General features: G+C 44.3%; 1 protein-coding gene across 4 annotated transcripts in view; it reads right to left on the bottom strand.

The window, feature by feature from the left end:
* GAREM1 (GRB2 associated regulator of MAPK1 subtype 1) overlaps nucleotides 1-23,779 on the bottom strand; it is a 139,965-nt gene that overhangs the window by 9,652 nt on the left and 106,534 nt on the right. For all 4 annotated transcript variants that reach the window (XM_075920763.2, XM_075920762.2, XM_075920764.2 and 1 more), the window contains one exon: nucleotides 4,867-6,045. In XM_075920763.2, the coding sequence (XP_075776878.2) occupies nucleotides 4,867-6,045 (1,179 nt within the window). The remainder of the gene's footprint in view (nucleotides 1-4,866; nucleotides 6,046-23,779) is intronic.

Genomic DNA, 23,779 nt, shown 5'->3' with positions numbered 1-23,779 from the left:
TGTCCTCTGATGTTCCACAATAATTAATCTAGTGTTCAAAGGCCTTTGTTAAGCAGGAAATAACACCTACTACTGAAGACTGGTATTTCACACTAGTTCAGTGATACTCAGACTAAAGTTTGTGAGCTGCAAGTGGCTCCTTAATGCATCTCCTTCACAGACGGCTCTTTGCAGCTCTCTGCAGCAAATATTAAACCAGGGATGGGCAATTATTTTTGATGGGGGGAGGGGGCCACTCCAAGATTCTGGTAAGTGGTCAAGGGCCACACTTTTCTGTGGAGGGGATGTGGGGTTAGGTGCAAATGGGAGCTCAGGGACTGGGGTGCAGCAGAGGGTATAAGTGAGGGGGAGTTTGAAGGAGGGGATCATGACCTGGGGCAGGGGATTGGGTGCAGGGTCTGGGTACAGAAATGGATTCTGGTCTAGGAAAGGGGTGTAGGAGGGTCTGCAGAGTCTGGGAGGGAGTTGTGACCTGGAGGGGGTACAGAGGGTTTGGGGGTGACCTGGGGCAGGGCTGAGGTGCCAGAGGCAGGCTGTGGCCGGGAGGCACTTATCTAAGCAGCTCCTAGCCAGAAGCCCTGCAGGACCCTGAAGTAGGCTGCCTGCCTACTGCAGCCCCAGGGTGCTCAAAATGGCTTTGCTCTGGGTGATGGGGGAGAGGAAGGGCTTGCACACTGCCTCTGCCCCCAGCAAAATCACTCAGCCAAGATTCCCTCAAAGCTGCTCCACAACAGGGCCCCGCAACTGCTTAATGATCCCTGTCCCACCAGGTGCCCAGGACTCCGCAAACAGACCTGCCTGGCTGGGGGAGGAGTACTTCTCCCTCAGCAACAGCAGCAGTTGCCTGCAGAGCACAGAGCAGGGAAAAGACTGGCTACCGGCTAGGAGAGATTTGCTGCTCTGTCCTCAGTAGGGAGCTGCTGCTGTCACTGAGGGAGAAGTGCCCCTCCCCCAGCCAGGCAGCACCAATCGCGGAGCCCTGAACCCCTGGCTGGATGGGGCTCATTAAGCAGCTGCAGAGCCGTGCTACCGCACATCTTAGAGGGAACCTTGCTCTCAGCTCCTATTGGCCGTTTTTGCAAAAACTCCTCCTTCCCCCCCCCCCCCCCCCGACACCTGGAGCACAAAGACACAGGAGCAGTGACATGGGGCTGCTCTGAAGTGGCTGGCTAGCGTGTGCCTGAGGATCCTGGCTGGGCAGTGCATGGGCTGGATCCAGCAGCTTGGCAGGCCAAATCTGGCCCACAGACGGTATCTTGTCTGCCCCTGTAAGTATTGTGATTTCATTATTAACAAGTCAGAATATTTTTACTTTGTTGTTAGCCAATTGTAATTGATAAAGTAATGATTCTTCGTCATTTTGCTGTGAGATATCGATATAGACAGTAAATGAAACAATTAATTCACACTACTGTGGCTCTTTTGGGTAATGTGGGTTGGTGATGTGGTACCTGAACCACTGTGGTTGGAGTATCACTGCACTAGTTAATGCTTCTCTCCTGTCTGGTAATTTACAGAGGATTACAATGCACACACTGGGATATAGAAATTATAAATGAGATTAGTGCATGCGGCAACTTATATGCATTCCATAAAATCTAAAACACATTTTTTAATTCTAATACCTATTTTAACAATGCTAACATAGGTGAGAGAGACAGGTTCCAGCTATGTATGTGTCACTGTTCAGTTGAAAGCTAGGGCCTTGGCATAAAAAGGTACCTGGTTTGCCAGAGTTTCAGTCTACAGACATTGTAACTTCTTGGGGTAAAATTTTCAGAAGCACTAAGTGACATCAGAGCTTCTGAAACATTTATCCATGACACAGAATATAACCCATCTACAGTTTTAAAAGTAAGATAAAAATCATGGCTAAAATCAAATGAACAGGGGTCTCCGCTTGAAATACATCAGCGTTTCCTAAATATATTTTTTCAACGTTTTTTGTTTATACAAACTTGACTTGTTCTTCACAGGCTTAAAAAATAAAAAAATCAGAGAATCTATCCCGCATTAAGTCTTTTAGGACTGACAACTTCCTATTTATAGGCCTTTATATTGAGTTATTTGTTTTCACAATCACAATTTTTCTAATACAATGTTTAGAAAATACATTATAGTGTTTTCACAAAGTATTAAAGTCTTTTGATAATCTTGTAGATGAAAAAAGGTCAAACTTCTAAATAGTTAAATGTCACACAAGCTTTTTTCCCCTTTTACATGTATATTATACATTTTGTGTATTCAGAAGTATAAGCATTAGCCAAGTTTGATGGAGAAATACTATGGAATGTCATTTTAAGGGAGTGATGATAAAACTGTATGTTCACTAGCAGCTACTGAACTCTATAAATACTATTCATGGAAATGGAACAAACATCTTTTCAACCCTCGCACACTGATGAAGTCAGTAGGTGGCTGATGTTCTTTCTAAAGCTATTCCAGAAAGGAACAAAACTGATTCTAATTAATTATCTGATGTATGGAAACACAAGTTTTTGTGAGGTTGCACTCAGCCCTGTCTGAAAATGTATATTAATAACTTTATCAGAAATTGGTTCCAATATACTAAAAATCACTTACTTTGCTCAGCCACAAATTATTCACATACGCCTTGCTAAGACAGACATCACTAAGACACACTTTGAAGAAAACTTTAAAAGGCAACATTCATGGAAATATCAACCAAACTCAGTCGTACTAACCCAGAATAATACTGAATTAAGGTTTCTGTATTTAATGTGCTTTTATTTAGCACTGTAAAATACCAAGTTTCAGAGTAACTGCACACTGTTTAATAAGAAGTGAAGTTCCAATCTACCCTGTTCCTATGGATTTATGTTCTTTCCAGGAAGCTCATTTGACTCCTGTTTCGAATGCAACAGAAGCTGGCATGGCCACTTGTTTTGACAACGTATGTTGCATTGTCAAGATACTTTAATATTGCATCTCCAACTGTCTGTCAGTGCAACTCTTGGGGTTATGTTTACAGACTATATAACGCTGCAGTTCCAGCTTGAGGATGGGTACTGATTTTCAGGAGGGCCTCATCCTGGCACTACAATTCTTTATATGAACTTCCCCGGCACTGTCACTGCTCCCACAGTTTATAATGTATTACCACTATGTGCAAGTGGATATGTATATTCTCAGGTGTGCATATGCAAAGGGTTTGGGGATGGAGAGGTTGAATGGGGGGAGAGTTTGGGTTCTTTTTCAGAAGGGCTGCGTCTAGATTGGCATGATTTTCTGGAAATGCTTTTAACGGAAAAGTTTTCCGTTAAAAGCATTTTCGGAACAGAGCGTCTAGATTGGCACGGACACTTTTCCGCAAAAGCACTTTTTGCGGAAAAGCATCCGTGCCAATCTAGATGTGCTTTTCTGCAAAAGAGCCCCGATCGCCATTTTCGCAATTGGGGCTCTTTTGCAGAAAACAAATCTCAGCTGTCTACACTGGCCCTTTTGCGCAAAAGCTTTGCGCAAAAGGGACTTTTGCCTGAACGGGAGCAGAATAGTATTTCTGCAAGAAGCACTGATTTCTTACAGTAGGAAGTCAGTGCTTTTGTGGAGATTCAAGCGGCCAGTGTAGACAGCTAGCAAGTTTTTCCGGAAAAGCGGCTGATTTTCTAGAGAAACTGGCCAGTCTAGACACAGCCAAGATGTTTAAATTGGGTAAAATTTTCTTCATTAGTTAACCTTGAAAAGAGGTTAGAAAAGCACCTAGGATAGGTTTAAGGCATTCAGATTTTGCATTAATTCCTAAATCAGAGCCTGTTGGCTAAGAATGTTTTTTATTTTAAAAAACCTTTAAGAAAGTTGCAGTCACAGCAACCCATCTAAGATTATCATCTCCGTCCAAGCCTATTTAAGGAGATTGAGGGAGCCCCTAAAGTGTGAGGCCCAGAGGCAGAAGTATCTGTAGCTTCACCTCCCTGGATTTTTAAACAAATTCCAGGGGAGTATTAGAAGGGGGAATAACTACTACAGAGTACAAAAGTAATCAAGCCTTATAAACTAAGAACTCTGCAGGGATCCAACGTGAAATGTAAGCTCCTTTTAATAAACAACACTTTCGCCTTAAAGAAATCCAGAATTAGCTCAAGGCATCTGTCTTCACTAAAACCAATCTATTACTTGCCAAATTTGGAATTCCTAGGCAGCTGTTTTAGACACATGACTTTTGATCAAACCATGTTTGTTAAAAGTCTCAAAAGCAAAGGTCTCCTGGACTTCTCAACTCTCTCTCAAATACCTTGCCCAGTTTGCCTTGAACTTTCCTAAGAGGCAGAGGGGAATTTACCCAGGGATCAAATTGGTCTTGGTTTGGTAGGTGCTGGAATTGAGGATGATTTAAATATACTCCAAAATATAGCCAATCTTATAATGGAAGAGAAAATAATCTACAGTCATTTTATCACTATTAATAATTCACTTAAATTTGAAACTATTAACACAAGATACACATTGAAAATACTGAAGTATCACTGTGTAGCAATCTGTCTGAATTGAGGATGGCTTCACAGTATTCTGAATGGAATCATGTCCAACATACTTCAGCCACAAGAAGCTTGAACAAAATGCGAGGCATTGAAGGAAAGGTATAATAGGAAAAGCAAAGGGATCATTTAGGATCTGAGAATCCTTATGTGTAGGAGCAGTAACTAATGCAATATAAATCCAAAAAACCCAGAAGGGATTAACTGTTAGTAGTTAATTTGTTTTAAGATCAATCCTACGGTACAATTTGGTAAGGATCAGATTACAGTACACATTTCTCCCTTCCTTTCCCATCTCAAGATTGGGTCTTGCCCAACAGTCTTGACAAGAACACTCTCAGTTAAAAATAAATAATTAACACTGACTTACAGCTTCTGATTTGGGAGGCACTGGAGGCGGAGGTAGGGAAACATCTGAAGGTTTTGTTGCTGCTGCTAGCGTTCCAGGTAGAGGAACAGATGCTGTACCGCACTTTGATCGGAAAGAACTTCTGTAATTATCACATTTGGTTTTTTCACTTAAAGAGCGAGTAAGAGGCTGATCGTTGGGCTTCCCAGACTCTTGATCCAGCCACAGTTCTTCATAAGGGAGTTCTGATTTTGCAGGTAGAAACATTGATTCTTCACTAACTTCAGGAAAAAGGTAGTCACTGCTACTATCACCAGAGTCCTGATATTGAAGAGCATCATGAGGAAACAGGGCCCATTCGCTACACAAGTCTCTGCACCCATGAAGGTTCACCTCACTATTTCCATGTAAGTTGTTTCCATAAACGCAAACTGACAGCCGGTGAAAGGACTGCGTTAGTTCATCCCGGGCATAGCTGAGAGAACTGGGCACATGATTGTGCCCAGTACACCGACTTTTCTTAGGGCTCTTACAATCTTCATTCCAGTCCGTTTTCACATCTCGCACGGCACGGGAATATTCATCTATGTCAAACTGTTCCTGGCAGATATTGAACCAGTGCTGGACCAAAGTTTCATGCCATAGCTCTCCTTTCACAAGGCTTTCTGGGAGGCTAAACTTTGGAAGAGTCAAGTGCAAGGGAAAATGCATTGGAATAACTTTGTTACCACGTAGCACACAACAAACCACCACAGTCTTGGTTTGAATGTTGACAAATTTGTATCTGTGCCCCTCACGGATAAAATGCAAGTCATAAGGGTTTCTTGGTGTAGGGCTTGGCACAGTTACATTAACAGGCAACCTTGTTTTTTCTACTATATTGCGAATTGTATGCTCACCTTCTTGCATCTGTAGCTCAAGTGGACTGCGAGTGCTAAATCTGCCCTTGCACTGGAAAGGAAGGCTAATGCTTTCATTGGTCCTATGGTTCATGCAGATGAGACATGGCATTTTGCCTCTGCCCAGTTTACTGATGGAATTAAGTTTCCCAATTTTTTTGAAGATGGTGTTGAGTCGGGACTTTTCCTTGGAAGTTTTTGCATAGAGAATTTCCGCTTGTCCCATTAAAGTGAGCTCATCCCCAGTGCACAGGGTGATATTATAAACCTCTGTATCTTCATTGCACTCACCTGAAGCCACCTGCAATACAAACAAACAAATAAAAATACTTTTTCCTGGAACAGTGTAGACAGCATCTGAACTCATACCACATTTATTTAGGTGGGGTTAGATAGTAGGATGGGAGATTACATCTAGTAAGAACTGTAAATTATTTTTGACTGAATAACTTCTGAATAGTCTCAACAAGGATTTTATCATGAAAATCTTCAAAAAAGTAAAACTACTAATGTGCATCATACATTACTATGGTCTTGCTTGAGAAAAAAGCAGAGTTATCTGGGACTGATTAGAGAAGACTTGTTTTTAGGGAAGGACAAAAAGAAATATTCTGCACATTTAAATAGCAGTCATCCAAAAAGCAGTAAAATATATTTGGGAGATATTGGTATCCTTAATTATTTGGTATCCTTAGTTATTTGGCACCCATTCTCTTTCCTGTTTGCTGCTTTACGACACTTCCCTGTTAAAAAGGGCTCTAGAGGCGATCCGGGCAATTACAGACCGGTAAATCTAACTTCAGTACCGGGCAAATTAGTCAAAACAATAGTAAGGAATAAAATTGTGAAGCATTTAGAAGAACATAATTTGTTGGACAAAAGTCAACATGGTTTCTGTAAAGGGAAATCCTGTCTTACTAATCTATTAGAATAGTGATAGAAATGTAGCCGTGTTAGTCTGGGGTAGCTGAAGCAAAATGCAGGACAATGTAGCACTTTAAAGACTAACAAGATGGTTTATTAGATGATGAGCTTTCGTGGGCCAGACCCACTTCCTCAGATCAAGCCCCTGTATAAAGTCACTTGATCTGAGGAAGTGGGTCTGGCCCACGAAAGCTCATCATCTAATAAATCATCTTGTTAGTCTTTAAAGTGCTACATTGTCCTGCATTTTGCTTAATCTATTAGAGTTCTTTGAAGGGGTTAACAAACATGCGGACAAGGGGGATCCAGTAGATATAGTATACTTAGATTTTCAGAAAGCCTTTGACAAGGTCCCTGACCAAAGGCTCTTGTGTAAATTACATTGCCATGGGATAAGAGGGAAGGTCCTTTCATGGATTAAGAACTTGTTAAAAGACAGGAAACAAAGGGTAGGAATAAATGGTAAATTTCCAGAATGGAGAGGGGTAACTAGTGGTGTCCCCCAAGGGTCAGTCCTAGGACCAATCCTGTTCAACTTATTCATAAATGATCTGGAGAAAAGGGTAAGCAGTGAGGTGGTAAACTTTGCAAATGATACCAAACTGTTTAGGATAGTCAAGACAGAAGCAGACTGTGAGGGACTCCAAAAAGATCTCTCAAAACTAAGTGATTGGGCAACAAAATGGCAAATGAAATTTAATGTGGATAAGTGTAAAGTAATGCACATCGGGAAACATCCCCAACTATATGTACAGCATGATGGGGGCTAATTTGGCTGCGACAAATCAGGAAAGAGATCTTGTGGACAGTTATCGTGGACAGTTCTCTGAAAACTTCCACGCAGTGTGCAGCTGCAGTCAAAAAGGCAATTAGGATGCTAGGAATTATTAAGAAAGGGATAGAAAATAAGACCCAGAATATCTTATTGCCCCTGTATAAAACTATGGTATGCCCACATCTTGAATACTGTATACAGATGTGGTCTCCTCACCTCAAAAAATATATTTTGGCCTTGGAAAGGGTTCAGAAAAGGGCAACTAAAATGATTAGGGGTTTGCAACGGGTCCCATATGAGGAGAGGTTCAAGCGACTGGGACTTTCCAGTTTAGAAAAGAGAAGACTGAGAGGGGATATGATAGAGGTATATAAAATCATGAGTGGTGTGGAGCGGGCCGATAAAGAAAAGTTATTTATTAGTTCCCATAATAGAAGAACTAGAGGACACCAAATGAAATTAATGGGTAGCAGGTTTCATAGGTTTAAAACCCTAGATTAAGGCAATAGAACCAATATTCTCCACCTGTCACCTCTGCCCCCTGTCTCTACCAGACTCTGGGCTTCCCCCTTGGTGTTACTAAGACTGTGAATGGAGAGTTTAGGTAACATTCGTGGTTAAATGTTTCCTAATATGGGAACTGTACTAGAAGGTAAAAAAAATGCCCATGGTTGGCTGTTCAAAGACTGCTGAACTCTAGATCCTGTCTCGCTAGTTAGCCATTCCTTCCTGCTTTAGACTTGGGTGTTTCCAAAAAAACCCACTTCTCTCAGGCTATGTCTAGACTACATGGAAGATTCGAAAGAGGATATGCAAATTCTGCTGGAATTTGCATATCTTCTTCCACTCTCACTTTTGAAAACAGCTTTTGAAAGTGAAAATAGTCTGGATGTGTTTTTTCCAGCAACCTCTATCCCCTTTTTTAAAAAGCCACTTCTCAAAACATGAGGTTTATGCGGCTTTCAAAAAAAAAAAAAAGTGTCCAGACTACTTTCACTTTCAAAAGATCCACTTTCGAAAGTGAGATCGGCAGATATGCAAATTTCCACATAATTTACATATCCTCTTTCGAATCTTCCACGTAGTCTAGTTGAGCCCTCAGTGTAGTAATGGAATTCAGCTAGCCATTTCTTAGCTGGAGCAGCACCTCTATGAAGAGTAAAGTGTTTCAGGCAGACCCTGTCATCTTGTTGCAGGTACCTGCTGTATAACACGGTACAGAGTATTATTGGCTGGGCATGTAGAGCAGGGATTTCATATGCAGATTTTTTTTTAAAACTGCATAAAAACTTTTTCCACCATAGAAAATTCGGTTTATGTGCAGAAGTAGAGCCCCAATTCCTGGCTTCAAAATCTGACATTGTTAGCAAATGGCCTCCACGTAAATGAAGACAATTTACTAACCAATTCTGTTGCTTCAATCCGTTAAATGAGAAACACTAACACTTTTCCTTGTGGACGTTGTGATTTGCAACTTGTCCCTATTTGTGAAAATGTGATTTACTTCTGAGATTTTTTTATAGCAAGTACAAACAATGCTTTCAATACAAGTGCTTTGGTATGTTTAGCATGTCTGCTTAGCATTCCAGTTTCAGTGTTTCCTGAGAGGAAGTTATTCAAGTTCTTCATTATCTAAACAACACTAATCAGCCTACTCCAGGAAACTACCAGGGTTTTATTGTACATAACACCCATTCACAATTTACGTTAGTGGTCAGGCAACATTCAGAAACACTGATATACATAAAAGGAAAGCATTCAGTCTTCTGACGACAACATTTTCATCAAGATCATTTCAATTTACTGTTCCAAGCACAGTACACAGGAAGTTACATTCAGAATTTGGTTACTGGATGTCATTTTGACTTCAGTGGAACTGGTGAGAGTTGAGAATACCCACTTACTTTCTTAAAAAGTCATCTTCTGCAAGAACGTTTATTTCCACAAATTATATGTGTATTGTTTGGAAGCAGGGCACACAATGAGAAATGTAAGACTTGAGAGGTCACTGTATTTTCTTACTGTACGTTTTTCTTAAGGACACCAGTGGGAGCAAAGAAAAGCACAAGGGAAGTGTTATAATCTACAACAGCTGAATTGCTGCTTTTGACAATTTGTAATCCCCTAGAGATCTACAATGATTCACAATAGCGGGAAACACTTAGCCAGATATTAAGCTACTGAGGTGATTAACCCCAAGGCTTCACAATGAAGAGTGCAGTCTATGTTCTGCAGAAGTGAATGCTAGTTATCAGTGATGCCCAATTCCTTTCTTTGGGTATGTCTACACTACAGCACTAATTCAAACTAACTTAATTCAAATCAGTTAATTCGAAATAAGATAATTTGGACTAGTGCATCTAGGCCTAAAAACTAATTCGAATTAGCATGGAGCTGCAGCCTCAGGCTAGCCAAGGGCTGTGTTTAAAGGGACCCGACCCCCATCCCGGACAAACAGTTCTCAGGGTTCCCCACTTGCTTGTCTACCTCGATGAGGGACAGCAAAGCAATCCTGTCTTGGAGTGCCCTGAGTGCCCACACTTGGCACTTCACAGCACTCGGCCATCAGCCCAGCTGCACTTGCTGCAGGCTGCCATCCGGGGGGCTGTCAGGATCCAGGAGACCCTGCAGGAGAGCTTCCACTCTGAGGAGCCCGCAGAGCCACCCCAGTCCTCCCCATCGGGGGCTCGTACCCCATTCCTCCCTCACCTCCTTCCACTTAACCCTCCCTAGCCCCTCTTCCTGATGTAAAAAATAAAGGACACGTGTACTCAAAAATAGAAACTCTCTGTATTTAACAAAACTGGGGGAGGGAGGGATTAACCCCTGGGGAGACTGGGAAAAGGAGGTGGGAGAGGGGAGAGGGAAACCTGGGAGGAGGGAGCTGGAAGGGGAAAGCCAGGGGAAGAAGGAGATAGGGAACTATAAAACTATGGTACGCCATATCTTCAGTACTGTGTACAGATGTGGTCTCCTCACCTCAAAAGAGATGTTTTGGCCTTGGAAAGGGTTCAGAAAAGGGCAACTACAATGATTAGGGGTTTGGAACAGGTCCCATATGAAGAGAGGCTAAAGAGACTGGGACTTTTCAGGTTTAAAATGGTTTAATGGGTAGCAGGTTTAAAAGAGGAGATTGAGGGGGGATATGATAGAGGTCTATAAAATCATGAGTGGTGTGGAGGGGGTGCATAAAGAAAAGTTCTTCATTAGTTCCCATAATATAAAGACTAGAGGACACCAAATGAAATGAATGGGTAGCAGGCTTCAAACTAATAAAAGAAAGTTTTTCTTCACAAAGCAAATAGTCAACCTGTGGAACTCCTTGCCACAGGAGGCTGTGAAGGCTAGAACTATAACAGAGTTTAAAGAGAAGTTAGATAAAGTCATGGAGGTTAGGTCCATGGAGTGCTATTAGCCAGGGGGTAGGGACGGTGTCCCTGGCCTCTGTTTGTGGAAGTACGGCCGTTCTTATGTTCTAAGCTCAGGGCTCAGGGTTGGGGGTCTCACTGGACCACCCTGATTTTCATGCAAACCTGCTCCTGGGTTTGCATGTGGCCTTTGGTGGCCAGGCTGGCAGCTATCCTGCCCTAGACGGCCACTGTCCTGTGCCTAGTGCGGAGGTCGTGGACGTTGAAGGCCTCCCAAACCTGGATGAGGTCCACGATCTCCGCACTAGACCAGGGGGGAGCCCGCCTCTTGCGGCCCCGGGCAGGCTCCTGGGAGCCACCAGCCTGGTCCCGGGAAGAGGCGGAGGGCTGGGTGGCAGCAGGTGGCTGGCTCATGCCGTTCCAGGTGCAGGGTCTGCTGGCTGGGTGCTGGCAGGCTTGCACCTGGCACAAGCACCGTAGCCAGCCCGTGCCCCTTTAAGGGCTCCGGGGCCGGGAGGGGGGGCAGAAGAGTTTCCCTGGTGGTGCCCAGAGTGGCCACCAGGGAAAGCTGGGGAGGGCTAGCCTCCCACTAGTTCAAATTAAGTGGCTACACAGCCCTTAATTCGAAGTAGGCGTTAGTCCTTGTAGAATGAGGTTTACCTAGTTCGAATTAAGCACTCCGCTAGTTCGAATTAAGTTCGAACTAGCGGTTTGTATGTGTAGCGCCTATGGAAGTTAATTCAAACTAATGGCTGTTAGTTCGAATTAACTTTGTAGTGTAGACATACCCTTTCAGAAAAAGAAAAGCAGCATTTAAAAATCAATGATAGTGCAATGATTAATACATTGGATAAATCAAAATTCATTTTTTTCAACCCAGACTCTTTGCAAGTTAGTTTTATTAACTTTACTGCATAAGTTCACATGGTGATGATTAAGAAATAAGGTTTGTTTTTTACTAATGATGTGCTAAACAATAGAAGAGTCTTGCCATAGTTCCAGTTTGATACGGTCCTTGAATAAAATGCAACTCTGCAAACTTCATTCTGAATGGCAAATGACAAACAGCTGTTGTCTAAAACCGTCGTAAGAATAAAAGAACCACAGAACATTTGTTCCCAGGTAAAAAGACCACACAACCAGCTCTCACCTAAAAATCCTCATTAAGGTGAAATTAAAGTTGAAGAAGATCTCAGTGGGTGTAGTGCATATTAATTCCAACATTCTTTAAAGAGAATTATGAAAACCTAACTCCCCTATTCCTAGGTTATGCCTACGTTTGATGTTTTAGTCTTATTTTAAACATATTCATATGGTTGACACACTGGTAGATTCTAGTGCACAGTATGTAAAATGTTTGTTTCAGAACACAAACATTAAGCTACTGGTGTTAAAACATAACCAAAAAAAAAAAAAAATCAAGAAGGGGACATATCCTTAAGGTTATATTTCTCAAATAAGGCACCTTAACTACTGTGACTCTGCCCTTGTAGCTACATCCCGAGAAAAGTAAACTCTCACTAACTTGTTCATAAGAACTTCACATTATCAATGACCACAAAAACTAGTGGTTTAATCTTTATCCTCCTGTGCTGCTCTATGGCTGTCTTTATCATCATATACAATACAAATCCCTGTAGCACAATTTAAGCCAGGCATGTCCAAAGTCCGGCCTGCAGGCCAATTGCGGCCCGTGTTCCGGTTTAATACGGCCCCACAGGTAATTTGGCAATATCTATCTTTTATGGCCCCCAACGAATCCATATGTATTGAGATGAATACATTGTAAAATCTCAGTTAATGTCAGTTGGTCTAAATCAGTTATAAATATATTTGGACACAACATGTATACTTGGTGTTATGTTCCTGTTCATATTTTTTGAACTTAAAAGTTGACAGACAACCTTTATTACCAATAATATGTAATGTACTTTACAATGTTCCTGACATATTTCAGCTTCCTGGATTTTTTTTTCATCTGGCCTTCAGATATGAAAGGCAGAGTGATTTAACACCTGTTTAGATTTGTCATCCATGTGACGAAATGAAAAGTATGCCGTTTGCAATAAACTTTGCATAAAATAGTTAATTTGCATTTAATTTTAATGGTTCAAAGAATGTCAGGCAAAATGGTCGGCCCTCATGCATGTTCACTTCATCAAATCTGGCCCTCTTTGAAAAAAGTTTGGACACCCCTGGTTTAAGCAATCACTTCTCATACTTATGGACCCAATGCTGCCCGAGCTGAGGACACCCATTTTCTTATCAAAGGTGTTCAGCACCTTACTGAATCAATTCCTTTAGAGTCCATGCTGCAGCCAGTTATCCAAGTGTTATTAGATACAGAGTTAGCTTGCTTCCATATTAGGGATGTAAAATCCCATTTAATTAGTTACCCTAACCGGTTAATCAATTAAACTGGGCCTATCAGCCCTTTCGCTTGCTGTGGCTGGGCTGGAGCACCCCTGCCTGCTACAAATGCCAGTTGCTCCAGCCACTCTGGATTGCCCCCTGCCTGCAGGAGGCCCCATGGGACTGGAACAGTCTCCTGCCTACGGTGCACCCGGGGTGGGTGGGTGGGTGTGTGCGCGCGCTGAAAGGCCCCTAATTGCAGCAGGTCTGGCCCGCCGCCTGTGACAGGCAGGGGGGCTGCTCCAGCCCCCACCGGTTAACCTTACACATCCCTACTCATACACAAAGATAAATAATAAGATGCGTGAAATTGAGGATATTGAGATAATAGACATCAAAGAAAATTAGTGGAATGACAACTATCAATGGTACATGGTAATACCGACATATGAAACATACAGGAATAGCAGCCACTTCCCCAATACCAGTCTCCCTTATTTCCTGCCTCTGGAGCCACTCCTACTCCCCCAGCTACAGGGCCAAACATGTAGGTAGGACTCAGTGGAAGGGCGTGTCTGCGTCCTTTACCTCATAGTTCTTGCACAGAGCTCTGCCTGCATACCCAACCCTGAAACAGGAACAGACACAGGAATGCCTCATGTCATTATGGCAGCTCCTCCTACAGGCATCAACTTCCCACAACTCACCATCAATTTGCAAGAGCTGGCAACACTATTATTCTGTCTCTTCCTAGCTGGCTGGAGGGCTCACCCCTTGCCTGCCATTGGCGGAAAGAACAATCACCTAAGCCCTCGGCTCTCCCATCCACCACTGTCCTCTGCACCTTGTCAGCTTCCTTCCTGCCACCAACATCCACCTGCCATCCCCAATTCTGCCTCTTGCTCCCTGCATTGCTCTGCCCCTTCTTTCCCCATCCAACTGTTACACTGCCTCTACTGTTCCTCACAGTCCTTGTCCTCCTGAACAAGAGAATGGCAGCCATTTTGCCTGGGCGGCCTGGCTTCAATCTCACCGAGAACAGTGGAAGGTGGCAGCAAATTTTATTAAGGGCAGCCTCCTTCCACATGCAGATAGATTGCAAGGAAATGGTGGCCATCTTGCAGGATTCTGCTCCATTGATGGTTTTAGATGGTTATTTCGAGGAAGAAAATTTTTTTATGTTGGTGCCTTTCACCATGTTTGCATAAGATAGGTAAAACACCCAGAATCTTGAGCTGGCTGAGTATCTTTAGAGTTGGGGTAAAACGGTGGGAGTTGGCAATACTGATTTATAAACATGTTTAGTCTCGGAACATGCACCCTCCTGACTCGTAGGAAGGTAAAACCTGGCAATGGGAGGGGAAGGATTAGTTCAGTGAATGAGTTTTGTTTCAACAATTCACCTTTCAGCAGTATGATAGCATCACACGTTTTTACATTTCTCTGAATAATTGTAAGTGGAAAGGGAAAAACTTAAGTATTTAGACATTTCATTATAAAACCCCGAGGTGCTTGCAATTAGCTTGGTAATAGGCAAATATTGTGCTAACAGATTCCAAGATCATCTTCCTTGGAGTTGACTCAGCTACTGCTTATGGTTATTATCTCATAAACAGGAAGCTTCCTTGATTTATTATATTAACCTGGTAGAATACTCAAGTAACCTTCTGTTCCTCCACCACACCCAGTTATTTTTACTTTCTTGCTTGTTCTTGAATTATTTTATTGCTACTAACATTAAATATACTTTTTATCTCCCTTACCTCCTACTCCCCTTAAATTTTATTCCTGCTGCTACATGACCACTCCTCTTCTTGACATTTGCAGTAATTGCTTCATTGCATTTCAAAGCCTTTTCTAAATCACTAAGGGTACGTCTACACTACAACGTTAATTCGAACTAACTTAGTTGGAATTAGTTAATTCGAACTAAGCTAATTCGAACTAACGCATCCAGACTAAAAAACTAGTTCGAATTAGCCTTTTGCTAATTCGAACTAGCATGTCCACATTAAGTGGACCCTGAACCGGGCTTAAGGATGGCTGGAAACAGTGCCGGCAGGGCATCAGAGGAGGACTTAGAGCGTAGAGATGCTGTCTCAGGCTAGCCGAGGGCTGTGCTTAAAGGGTCCCGACCCCCACCCCGGACAGACAGTTCTCAGGGGTTCCCCGCTTGCAAAGCAGTCCTGGCTTGGAGTGCCCGGAGTGCCCACACTCGGCACATCACAGCACTCGGCCATCAGCCCGGCTGCACTTGCCGCAGGCTGCCATCTGGGAAGAGGGGGCAATCGGGGGGCTGCAGGAGAGCTTCCACCCCGAGGAGCCTGCAGAGCCAGCCCAGTCCTCCCCATCAGGGGCTCGTACCCCATTCCTCCCTCACCTCCTTCCACTTACTCCTCCCTAGCCCCCCTTCCTGATGTACAAAATAAAGGACACATGTGTTCAAAAACAGAAACTCTCTTTACTGAACAAAACTGGGGGAAAACTGGGAAAAGAAAGTGGGAGGGGGGAAGAGAGAGGCTGGGAGAGGGGAGGGGGAAAACTGGGAGGAGGGAGCTGGAAGGGGGAAGCAAGGGAAAGGAGGGGGTGGGGAAACTCAAGGATCAGGGGTGGGGGTTTCGCCGGGCCAACCGCCTCCCAGCACAGCGAGGGAGGGGGCCTCGGTGTCCCCGAGGGGATGGGGTGGAGGGTGCAGAGGTTGAGGTGGGGGGTGTGGACATTGAGGAAGAGGGTGTGGGGGTTGAGGAGGAAGAGGTGGGAGGCGGGGCAGGAGTGGGAGGAGGGACAGCAGTTGGGGGGCAGCAGGCGCAGGACCAGCACGGGGCACCATGCTCTGCAGCAGGAGCTGCAGGTTGGTGCTCAGCCCTCGGACCTCAGCCAGCAGCTCGTGGCGGACCTGCAGGTCTTCCCGCATCCAGGCCTGCAGTGTGCAGTGCACGGCTCGCAGGGCCCCCAGCTGCTGGTCCCAATACTCCTGCTCCGTGGTTGTGGTCCGGAGCAGGCCACGGGTGCGGGAGCATGTCCCGGGCGGGGTGGTGCGCCCTGCATGAGCAGCTGGTGCAGCTGTAGAGAAAGAAGAGAAGTGGTCAGTTCTCCCTGGGGACGCAGAGGATGATGCCCAGCCCCCTCCCCCACCCCGCAACGTGAGGGTGACCATGTCCTGCACCGTCAGAGCCGCTGTGCTTGTACAGAGGCCATGGTCAGGATGTCTGGCTCTCCCTGGGACTGGGAGCTGCCCCAAGACCGCACCCATGTCTCTGTGCCATGTATAGTGTGGCCGGGGCGGCGGGGAGGAGGGGGACATCTCCCCGCCTCCGTGTAGAGGGGACATGTGAAGGGAAAGCATCCTGCTGGGTCGGGAGCATGTCAGGTCTCTTTGCACAAGCATGTGCCTATTGGGCCATGGCCCCTGGGTGTCACGCAGCTGGAGCCACCTGCCCAAGGGTGGCATGGCACGTGCTCGCACGTGCACAGGTGTCTGCGTGATCCGTGGAAGGCATGGCCCACGCGTGTGGTCTCTGGTCTCCCTCCCGCCTCCCCCCCGAACTACTTACCCAGCACGGTCTCCCTGAATGCTGACCCATCCTGCGGTGGCCCCTCCGCTGTGCCCAGGTCAGGGCCCTCTGGTCCTGGCTTGCTGCCTCCTGGGCTGGTGCGGACCGCCCTGCCCCCCAAGAGTTGGTGGAGGGCGGCGAAGTAGGGGCAGGTGTCATCCCCTGCAGCGGCGCCGCCCCTGGTGGCCCTGGCGTACCCCTGCCGCAGCTGCTTCACTTTAATGCGCACCTGCTCCCGGGAGAGCCTGTGTCCCTTGCGGGCCATGGCAGTCGCTATGCGGCCGTAGACGGCCGCGTTCCTCCTCCTAGTGCGGAGATCTTGGAGATTGGGGGCCTGCCCCCAAACCTCAATGAGGTCCATGACCTCCGCACTAGTCCAGGGGGCCGCGTGCTGTCTACAGCCCCTGGCTGGCCCCTGGGTACTCGGGGACTGGGCAGGGGACGACTCGCTGCCAGTGGCTGCCTGGCTCATGGTGGGGCCACTGGGTCAGGGGCAGAGACTGCTGGCAAGGCTGTCTGTCTCCAGTGCCGTCTGGCCAGAGTCTACCCCTTTAAGGGCCCGGGGCTGGGGGAGAGGAGAAGAGTTTTCCTGGTTGTGCCCAGAGAGGCCACCAGGGAAACCTGGGAAGGGCTAGCCTCCCAATAGTTCGAATTAAGGGTCTACACAGCCCTTAATTCGAACTAGGAAGTTCGAACTAGGCTTAGTCCTCGTGGAATGAGGATTACCTAGTTCGAACTAAGCGCTCCGTTAGTTCGAATTAAATTCGAACTAACGGAGCGCTAGTGTAGCGCCTATGAAAGTTAGTTCGAACTAACGTCCATTAGTTCGAACTAACTTTGTAGTGTAGACATACCCTAACAGACATTTAAACTGAACCACTCCCAATACTGAAAAGTAGGTTTGGGACTTATCTGCCACCAGAAGGATCCTCTTCTATATATTAGTAGTTCTCTGTTTTTTCTCTGCCAGTTATCAATCCGTGTAAATAGTTCAACACTGATGCCAACAATTTTGACCTCGCTCACTGGCTTCCTACAAAACATTTTATCAAATGCACTGCAAAACAGTGATGATTTATATCACAGCGATCTTTTAAGCTCTTCATCTCCTGCCATTCAATGGCAATTTAGATTGATTAAAGTGACAGTTGCTGCAGAAGATAGACATCTAGTTGATAAAAAGTGATTACCTAACAAAAATTCTGTATTGGGAAGATAAACATATTACCTCTCACAAGTTAGTGCAAAATAATAGATTCTGCCAACAGCTGATGTGATAGATTTTCAAGCTCTAATTGTTCTGATCTGTTACAGTTTGATGAAAAAAATGTTTAACCATCTGGATATATAAAAGACATGTTGCTTTATTATAGCTTGTTATGTCTGCTGCATGTTATTATGAAGGAGTGCAGTAGTTATTCTATAGTAAAGGTTACTTAGCATCAGTGCTAACTAAACATCCTTCAACTACAAAGCTTCAGTACTTTTGAATGTTGAGATTGTTTTACAAACCCACTTAAGTTATATGTAGATAGCAAAAGAGGTTAATAAAACAGGTTTTTTTCCTAAGGATTGTTAAACCATATATACATACACACGCTCTTTCAGACGGATGATAAAGTGGAAGAGTAAGCAGTTGTCTACATCCGCAGTTCCCAACCAGTAAGCTGTGGCCCGCTGCTGGGGAACGGACCACACAGCTCTCACCAAAGTTGTTGGAAGAGGCGTGTCCTGCCCCACTTCTCAGCCAACCAGGACCAGACAGAGACGGGGTCTTCTCCCAGCAATACAGGGAAATGCTCTTCTGTGGCCTGGAGGAGACCCCACCCCTGTGGGATGCTGGCTGGCTGAGAGGGGAGGTGCTAGGTGGTGTATCCCAGCCCCAGTCCCCAGAGCTGCTGCAGCCACATAAGGGGACAGGGCAGGCACTGGGGGCTCCAGGGGCAGGACTAGTGCTCAGGGGTCTCTGGAGACTGAGCTAGTAGTGCGGGGGAGGGGGGGGACGGACACTGTAGGGGCAAAGCTGGCACTGGGGACAGGGCTTAATACTGGGGAGAGGCTCAGGGAGATTGGGTGCAGTGGGGCTCTGGAGGCTGGCACTGGGGGATAATGAAGGGATGGGGGAGTTCTAGGAGTTTATAATATAATATAAAATATGGAAATATACCATCTCATAGAACTGGAAAGGACCTTGAGAGGTCATTGAGTCCAGTTCCCTGCCCTCACAGCAAGACCAAGTACCATCCCTGACAGATTTGCCCCAGATCCCTAAATGGCCCTCTCAGGGATTAAACTCACAACCCTGGGTTTAGCAGGCTAATACTCAAACCACTGAGCTATCCCTCCACTCCTATAGGCACCAACTTCCAGGACTTGTTCTATCTTAGCTCCCAGTTATGCTCTACCTTCATGCTTCCAGCCCCACTCTACCCTCAACCTCATTTAATCCCCAGTTTTGCTCTGCCTCCAGACCAGATCAACCACCAGTCTCTGGGGAGTGGAGTGCCCTGGCCCAGCCCCAGCCTGCTGCCCCAAATCCTGCATAGATCAGGGGAGCAGCGCACAGCAGGCTGGAGCTGGGACACTCCGCTTTTTGCTGCTGCAGTGATTCAGAGGGACCTGACTGGTAGAGGCCTGCTGTGTGTGTTGCTCTGTTCCCTGGGCTCCCACCACTGAACTGAGCAGGGGGAACCCCTGCTGCCACCATGTGCCAGACCCCCCCTCAGGCTGCCCAGAGCCCCATGGGCTCTCATCACTATGGGGGACTGCCCTGTCCATAGGATGGCTGGGGCACCCACCACGGCCCCCACCCAAAGTATAGGATGTGGGGTGGCTGCCCCGAATCATCCTCTGGACAGAACAATTCTGTTAAATACATTACACTTCAGAGACTAAATATCCTCCTCCCCCAGCCAAATGATTTGCTCAGTAAGGGTGCATCTACACAGCAGTGTTATTTCAGAATAACGGACATTATTCCAAAATAACAATGTGAGTGTCTACACAGCAATTCCGTTATTTCGAAATAAATTCAAGATAATGGATGGCTTATTCCTACTTCTGTAAACATCATTCCACGAGGAATAACTCCTCTTCCAAAATAGCTGTAGTATGGATGCTTCACTGATGCTATTTCGAAATAGCTTTCTCTCAGGGCCATTCAAAGTAATTACTCCCTAATGCTTTCAGGGGCTCTAAACTGAGCTAGCACATCCACATTAGAGGAGTCTGCCTCGGACTAATTTTGAAGCTTCCCTGTAGTGTGGACGTGCTATTTCGAAATAAGCTATTTTGGAGTATTTTTTCTGGAATAGTTTATTCCAAAATAAGTGTGCAGTGTAGATATACCCTAAGAAGGCATAAGTACTGTAGCACATTTGTATCGTCTACATGCATGAATTCTCAGAATCTTTCTTTGAAGCAGTAAGTAGTTCTGCTAACTCATTTTGGAGATAAGTGATTCCGGCTACAAAATCAGAGAGAGTCTTTGTAAATCAAGAATTCACAGCCCCTGGTCCTATGCTCTATCCTCTGGGACAACTTTGTCTTTCTTTATGGAAGCTTTACCAAGTTACATGACCAATAAGACGTGTGGGGGGTGGGGTGGGGGGGAAGGGGTATTCTTTTCCCCCTCCCCCATCTGACTAGCTATATAGGTACGTATGTGGACTGTCTCTCCCCATTACATCTGAATACGTACCCCTGACAACATATTGTTATTAGCATAGAAAGAGCTAGTTCCCTGATGCAGCTCAGCTTTTCTCTAGTGGTTTCCCTGTAGAGAATCAAGAAAATCAAAGATCTCTGTGGTGAGTTACCAAATCTTACAATGAAGAGGTTACCAAAAAGCATTTTAGCAAAGGACAGGTACTTGCCAAAACTACACATTTAACCTGGAAAATCTCTCTCTCGTAAAATTTTCCAATTCTCATTTCAGTGTAAACTAAATTTGGATCCAACAAAGTCTGTATGTAGAATATTCTAAATTCTCTCTCTCACGCACACAGCACACCTGTGGAGCCTTTTACCCACCAGGAAAACTTAATTTTGATACAGAAGGACTCCTAAATTGTTAATAATTCAATAATTATGCTATTCCCACTTCTGCCTGATGTCACACAGTACTGTACTCCAGTCACATGCACTGCTTCTCCTATCTCACAGATGACCCAGTAGATATTGCACCACGTTTGCTAGCCACAGGTATAGGGTGAATAGGTAAAGAGATGCCCCTATTCTTAGATGTTAGTTATTACGGGAAAAGAAGCCATCTTCCCCACAAAGTGAAGTAAATAACTTCTTTTCCCACTAACAGGACAATTCAATTTTAAAATATCCACAGCTATACCAGAAGCTAGGTTTTCTCCATTTCTCTAATTGTAAATCCTATCCCACCACAAGTGTTTAAGATGGAGAGGCAAGTGGATCATCCATAATAGGAATAGCAGGTACATATTAATGGCTGGTTCAATATGCATAGATGGGGAGCAGTACAGAAGACAGGATCTTTTTCTTTTAAAGTTACCTATCAGTGAGAAGCCCTAACGGTCAGACCTCTATTTTTTGCATCTGAAAACAAAATTAAGGGAGAGAGAAAGCTTGGAGGGGAAGTTTGGAGAACTGTGATAGGAAAAAGCAGACAGGTACGAAACAGAACAAAGAGATGAGCAAAGGGAGATTCAAACAGGAAGTGAACTCTGAACTGCCCTAGGAGAAATAAAGTTTAGTTTTCACTTATAAAAAGAGGGAGAAAAGAAATGGAAAAAATGGTTCAATAGCAGAGTGAAAGAAAATGGATTTTTATAATACTTTCTGTATTTTATTGCATTACGATGTTAATAGCTAGGATGGGACTGGAATGAAATTGCTGCTGCTGAGTATGCAACAATATTATTCTGATGTATAAACATGGAACTTTATTAACTGGGCAGATATTTTTTAAAACTCTGTCACAGTGGCAAGAGACTTTCAAGGCTTGCCTATCAAGCTTTGTACAGAATTTGGGTTTCTTTTTAATAGTAAAAAATAATAAAGACTCATCTTCTTCTAACTCCTGAGTTTTCCAAGATCAAAATACTGACACCACAACTTTGGTTACAAGATTTCCTTTGCAGAGATAGATCAGCAATTCTTAAATTTTCTGCATGTCCGTACCTCCCTGCCATGCAGCTGGGATCTACCCAGAACCCTGCATATGGAAAGAGTGGCAGAGGGAGAAGAAATCACAGCTCTCACAGTCAAGGACCCTTAGTGTAGATCCTAAGAACTTCTTGTGTGCATCTGTGTAAATGCTGCACACATGTGGAACCATCAACTATCTTACACAATCCTCCCCCTCCTTGTATTTGAACATAGAATAATGCTATATTAATTTATAACATAAAACTAGAATGATTTACAGCATGTAGACATAATAAACTTTAGTCTTCTCCCTGTGCTTAAGTCAATTTGATGGGCTCTTGTACATATGGAACTTGTACAATATTTATTTTGTTAGCATCTTATAAAAAGTTATTATTTAAACCATTAGTCAATCCTTTTCAATTACCTCACTTATTTTTGGAAACAAACAGGCTTGATCTGGACAGACATCACTAATTTGAAATAGCTGCGGGGGGGGGGGGGGAGAGCCAAGGCAACTGTTTAGCCCACTGTTATATAGAATTTTTTTAACTGATTAATATTACTGTGGATACGGATTTTCTGAATACAGCATTGCTATTAAAACAGCAAGACACACTGAACTTTCAGTATACGGAACTGGCAAAGACTTTAATAAAAATTGTGCTCCACTTACATGGGAGCATTTTACATTTAACAAGCTTATTGTTGTATACTTCTCACCTTATAAAATCATAGCTATGCACTTCCACTGTGTCTGTATTTTATTTCTTCCATTGATTAAATTATGCCAGTACATTTGCATAGTGCTGCACAGAGCTATGAGTCCCACTATAAGAATGTATTTTATCTTATGGAGATCAAGCTTTGTCTTTGGAATGCAAAACTGCTTTGTACCCTGACATAATGGTGTAAAGTCATCAGGTGCCCAGTTATAAACATCCAGGTTAATCAAGAGTCTATATGAAAACAAATGCGCTGATTTGAAAGATGCATTCATTTTGTCATTACATGAGTGAAATCATATTTCACATTTATATAGCACCCTTTCAAACATCATGCTTCATATGTACAGGACTATGGGTGAAACCCTGGTCCCCTGCTGCAGTAGCACAAGAAAGATGGAGGAGTCATCTAGGGAGTCCTCTTGGGTAGAAAACACATTGGCAGTGTAAAGCCAGCATAATCTGCTGGCTCCCACACAAGTATAGGAGGTATGGTTAGAGCCTACTCTGCTCCAGCTCTAAGAGGTTACGTAATAACCCTAGTTGGTGTTCCAGCTGGCACAGATTAGATCCCGGTTGGGCACTGAACTGGATTGCACTGTATCCTACTGAAACTACAGGTGAGAATGTGTGTGGACAGAGTCAGACATTGTCCTATTTAATGTGGTTTCAATGAGTGTTTGTGTGAGGTCACAGGAGGCCCTTTCCAACTCTCATGTGAATCATTGAACCTCTCACAGACTCAAGATGTACACAAAAAAAGCAAGTGGATCTTTTTGTTGTTTCCTTTACATACAGTGCTATTTAACTGCAGTAGCCTCCCATCTGATTAGAGACAAGTAACTCCATCACAGTAACCTACACATAGAGGGGAAATGAGGCTGTCTGGAAACCAGTTGGAACAGCTGGTGCGTAGTGGGGAGTAAAATCAAGACTGCTTTTTTTGGGGGGGAGGAAGAGTGTGAAACAAAAGACACTTTGTCTAAAATCTGGCAACAGCAGTCAAGTTAGATGGATAGATTATTGGGGGTGCTCCCCTGACAGGCTATGTGATCAAAAGGGCCCTTGAAAAACACACCATGTTAATACTACAAAAAAAATTACACTGAGGATCACTGTCTAAGAATATAAGACTAAAGACTCATCTGTCTTAAAGTCACTTTTCCCACATAACAGTTTCTTGTTTGCCATGTGTATAAAGATTGTAACAATTAAT

This window comes from Pelodiscus sinensis, chromosome 2, assembly GCF_052426305.1.
Source record: "Pelodiscus sinensis isolate ZL-2025 chromosome 2, ASM5242630v1, whole genome shotgun sequence".
In the NCBI taxonomy this organism is placed as follows: domain Eukaryota; kingdom Metazoa; phylum Chordata; order Testudines; family Trionychidae; genus Pelodiscus; species Pelodiscus sinensis.
This window is presented reverse-complemented; position numbering and strand designations above follow the sequence as displayed.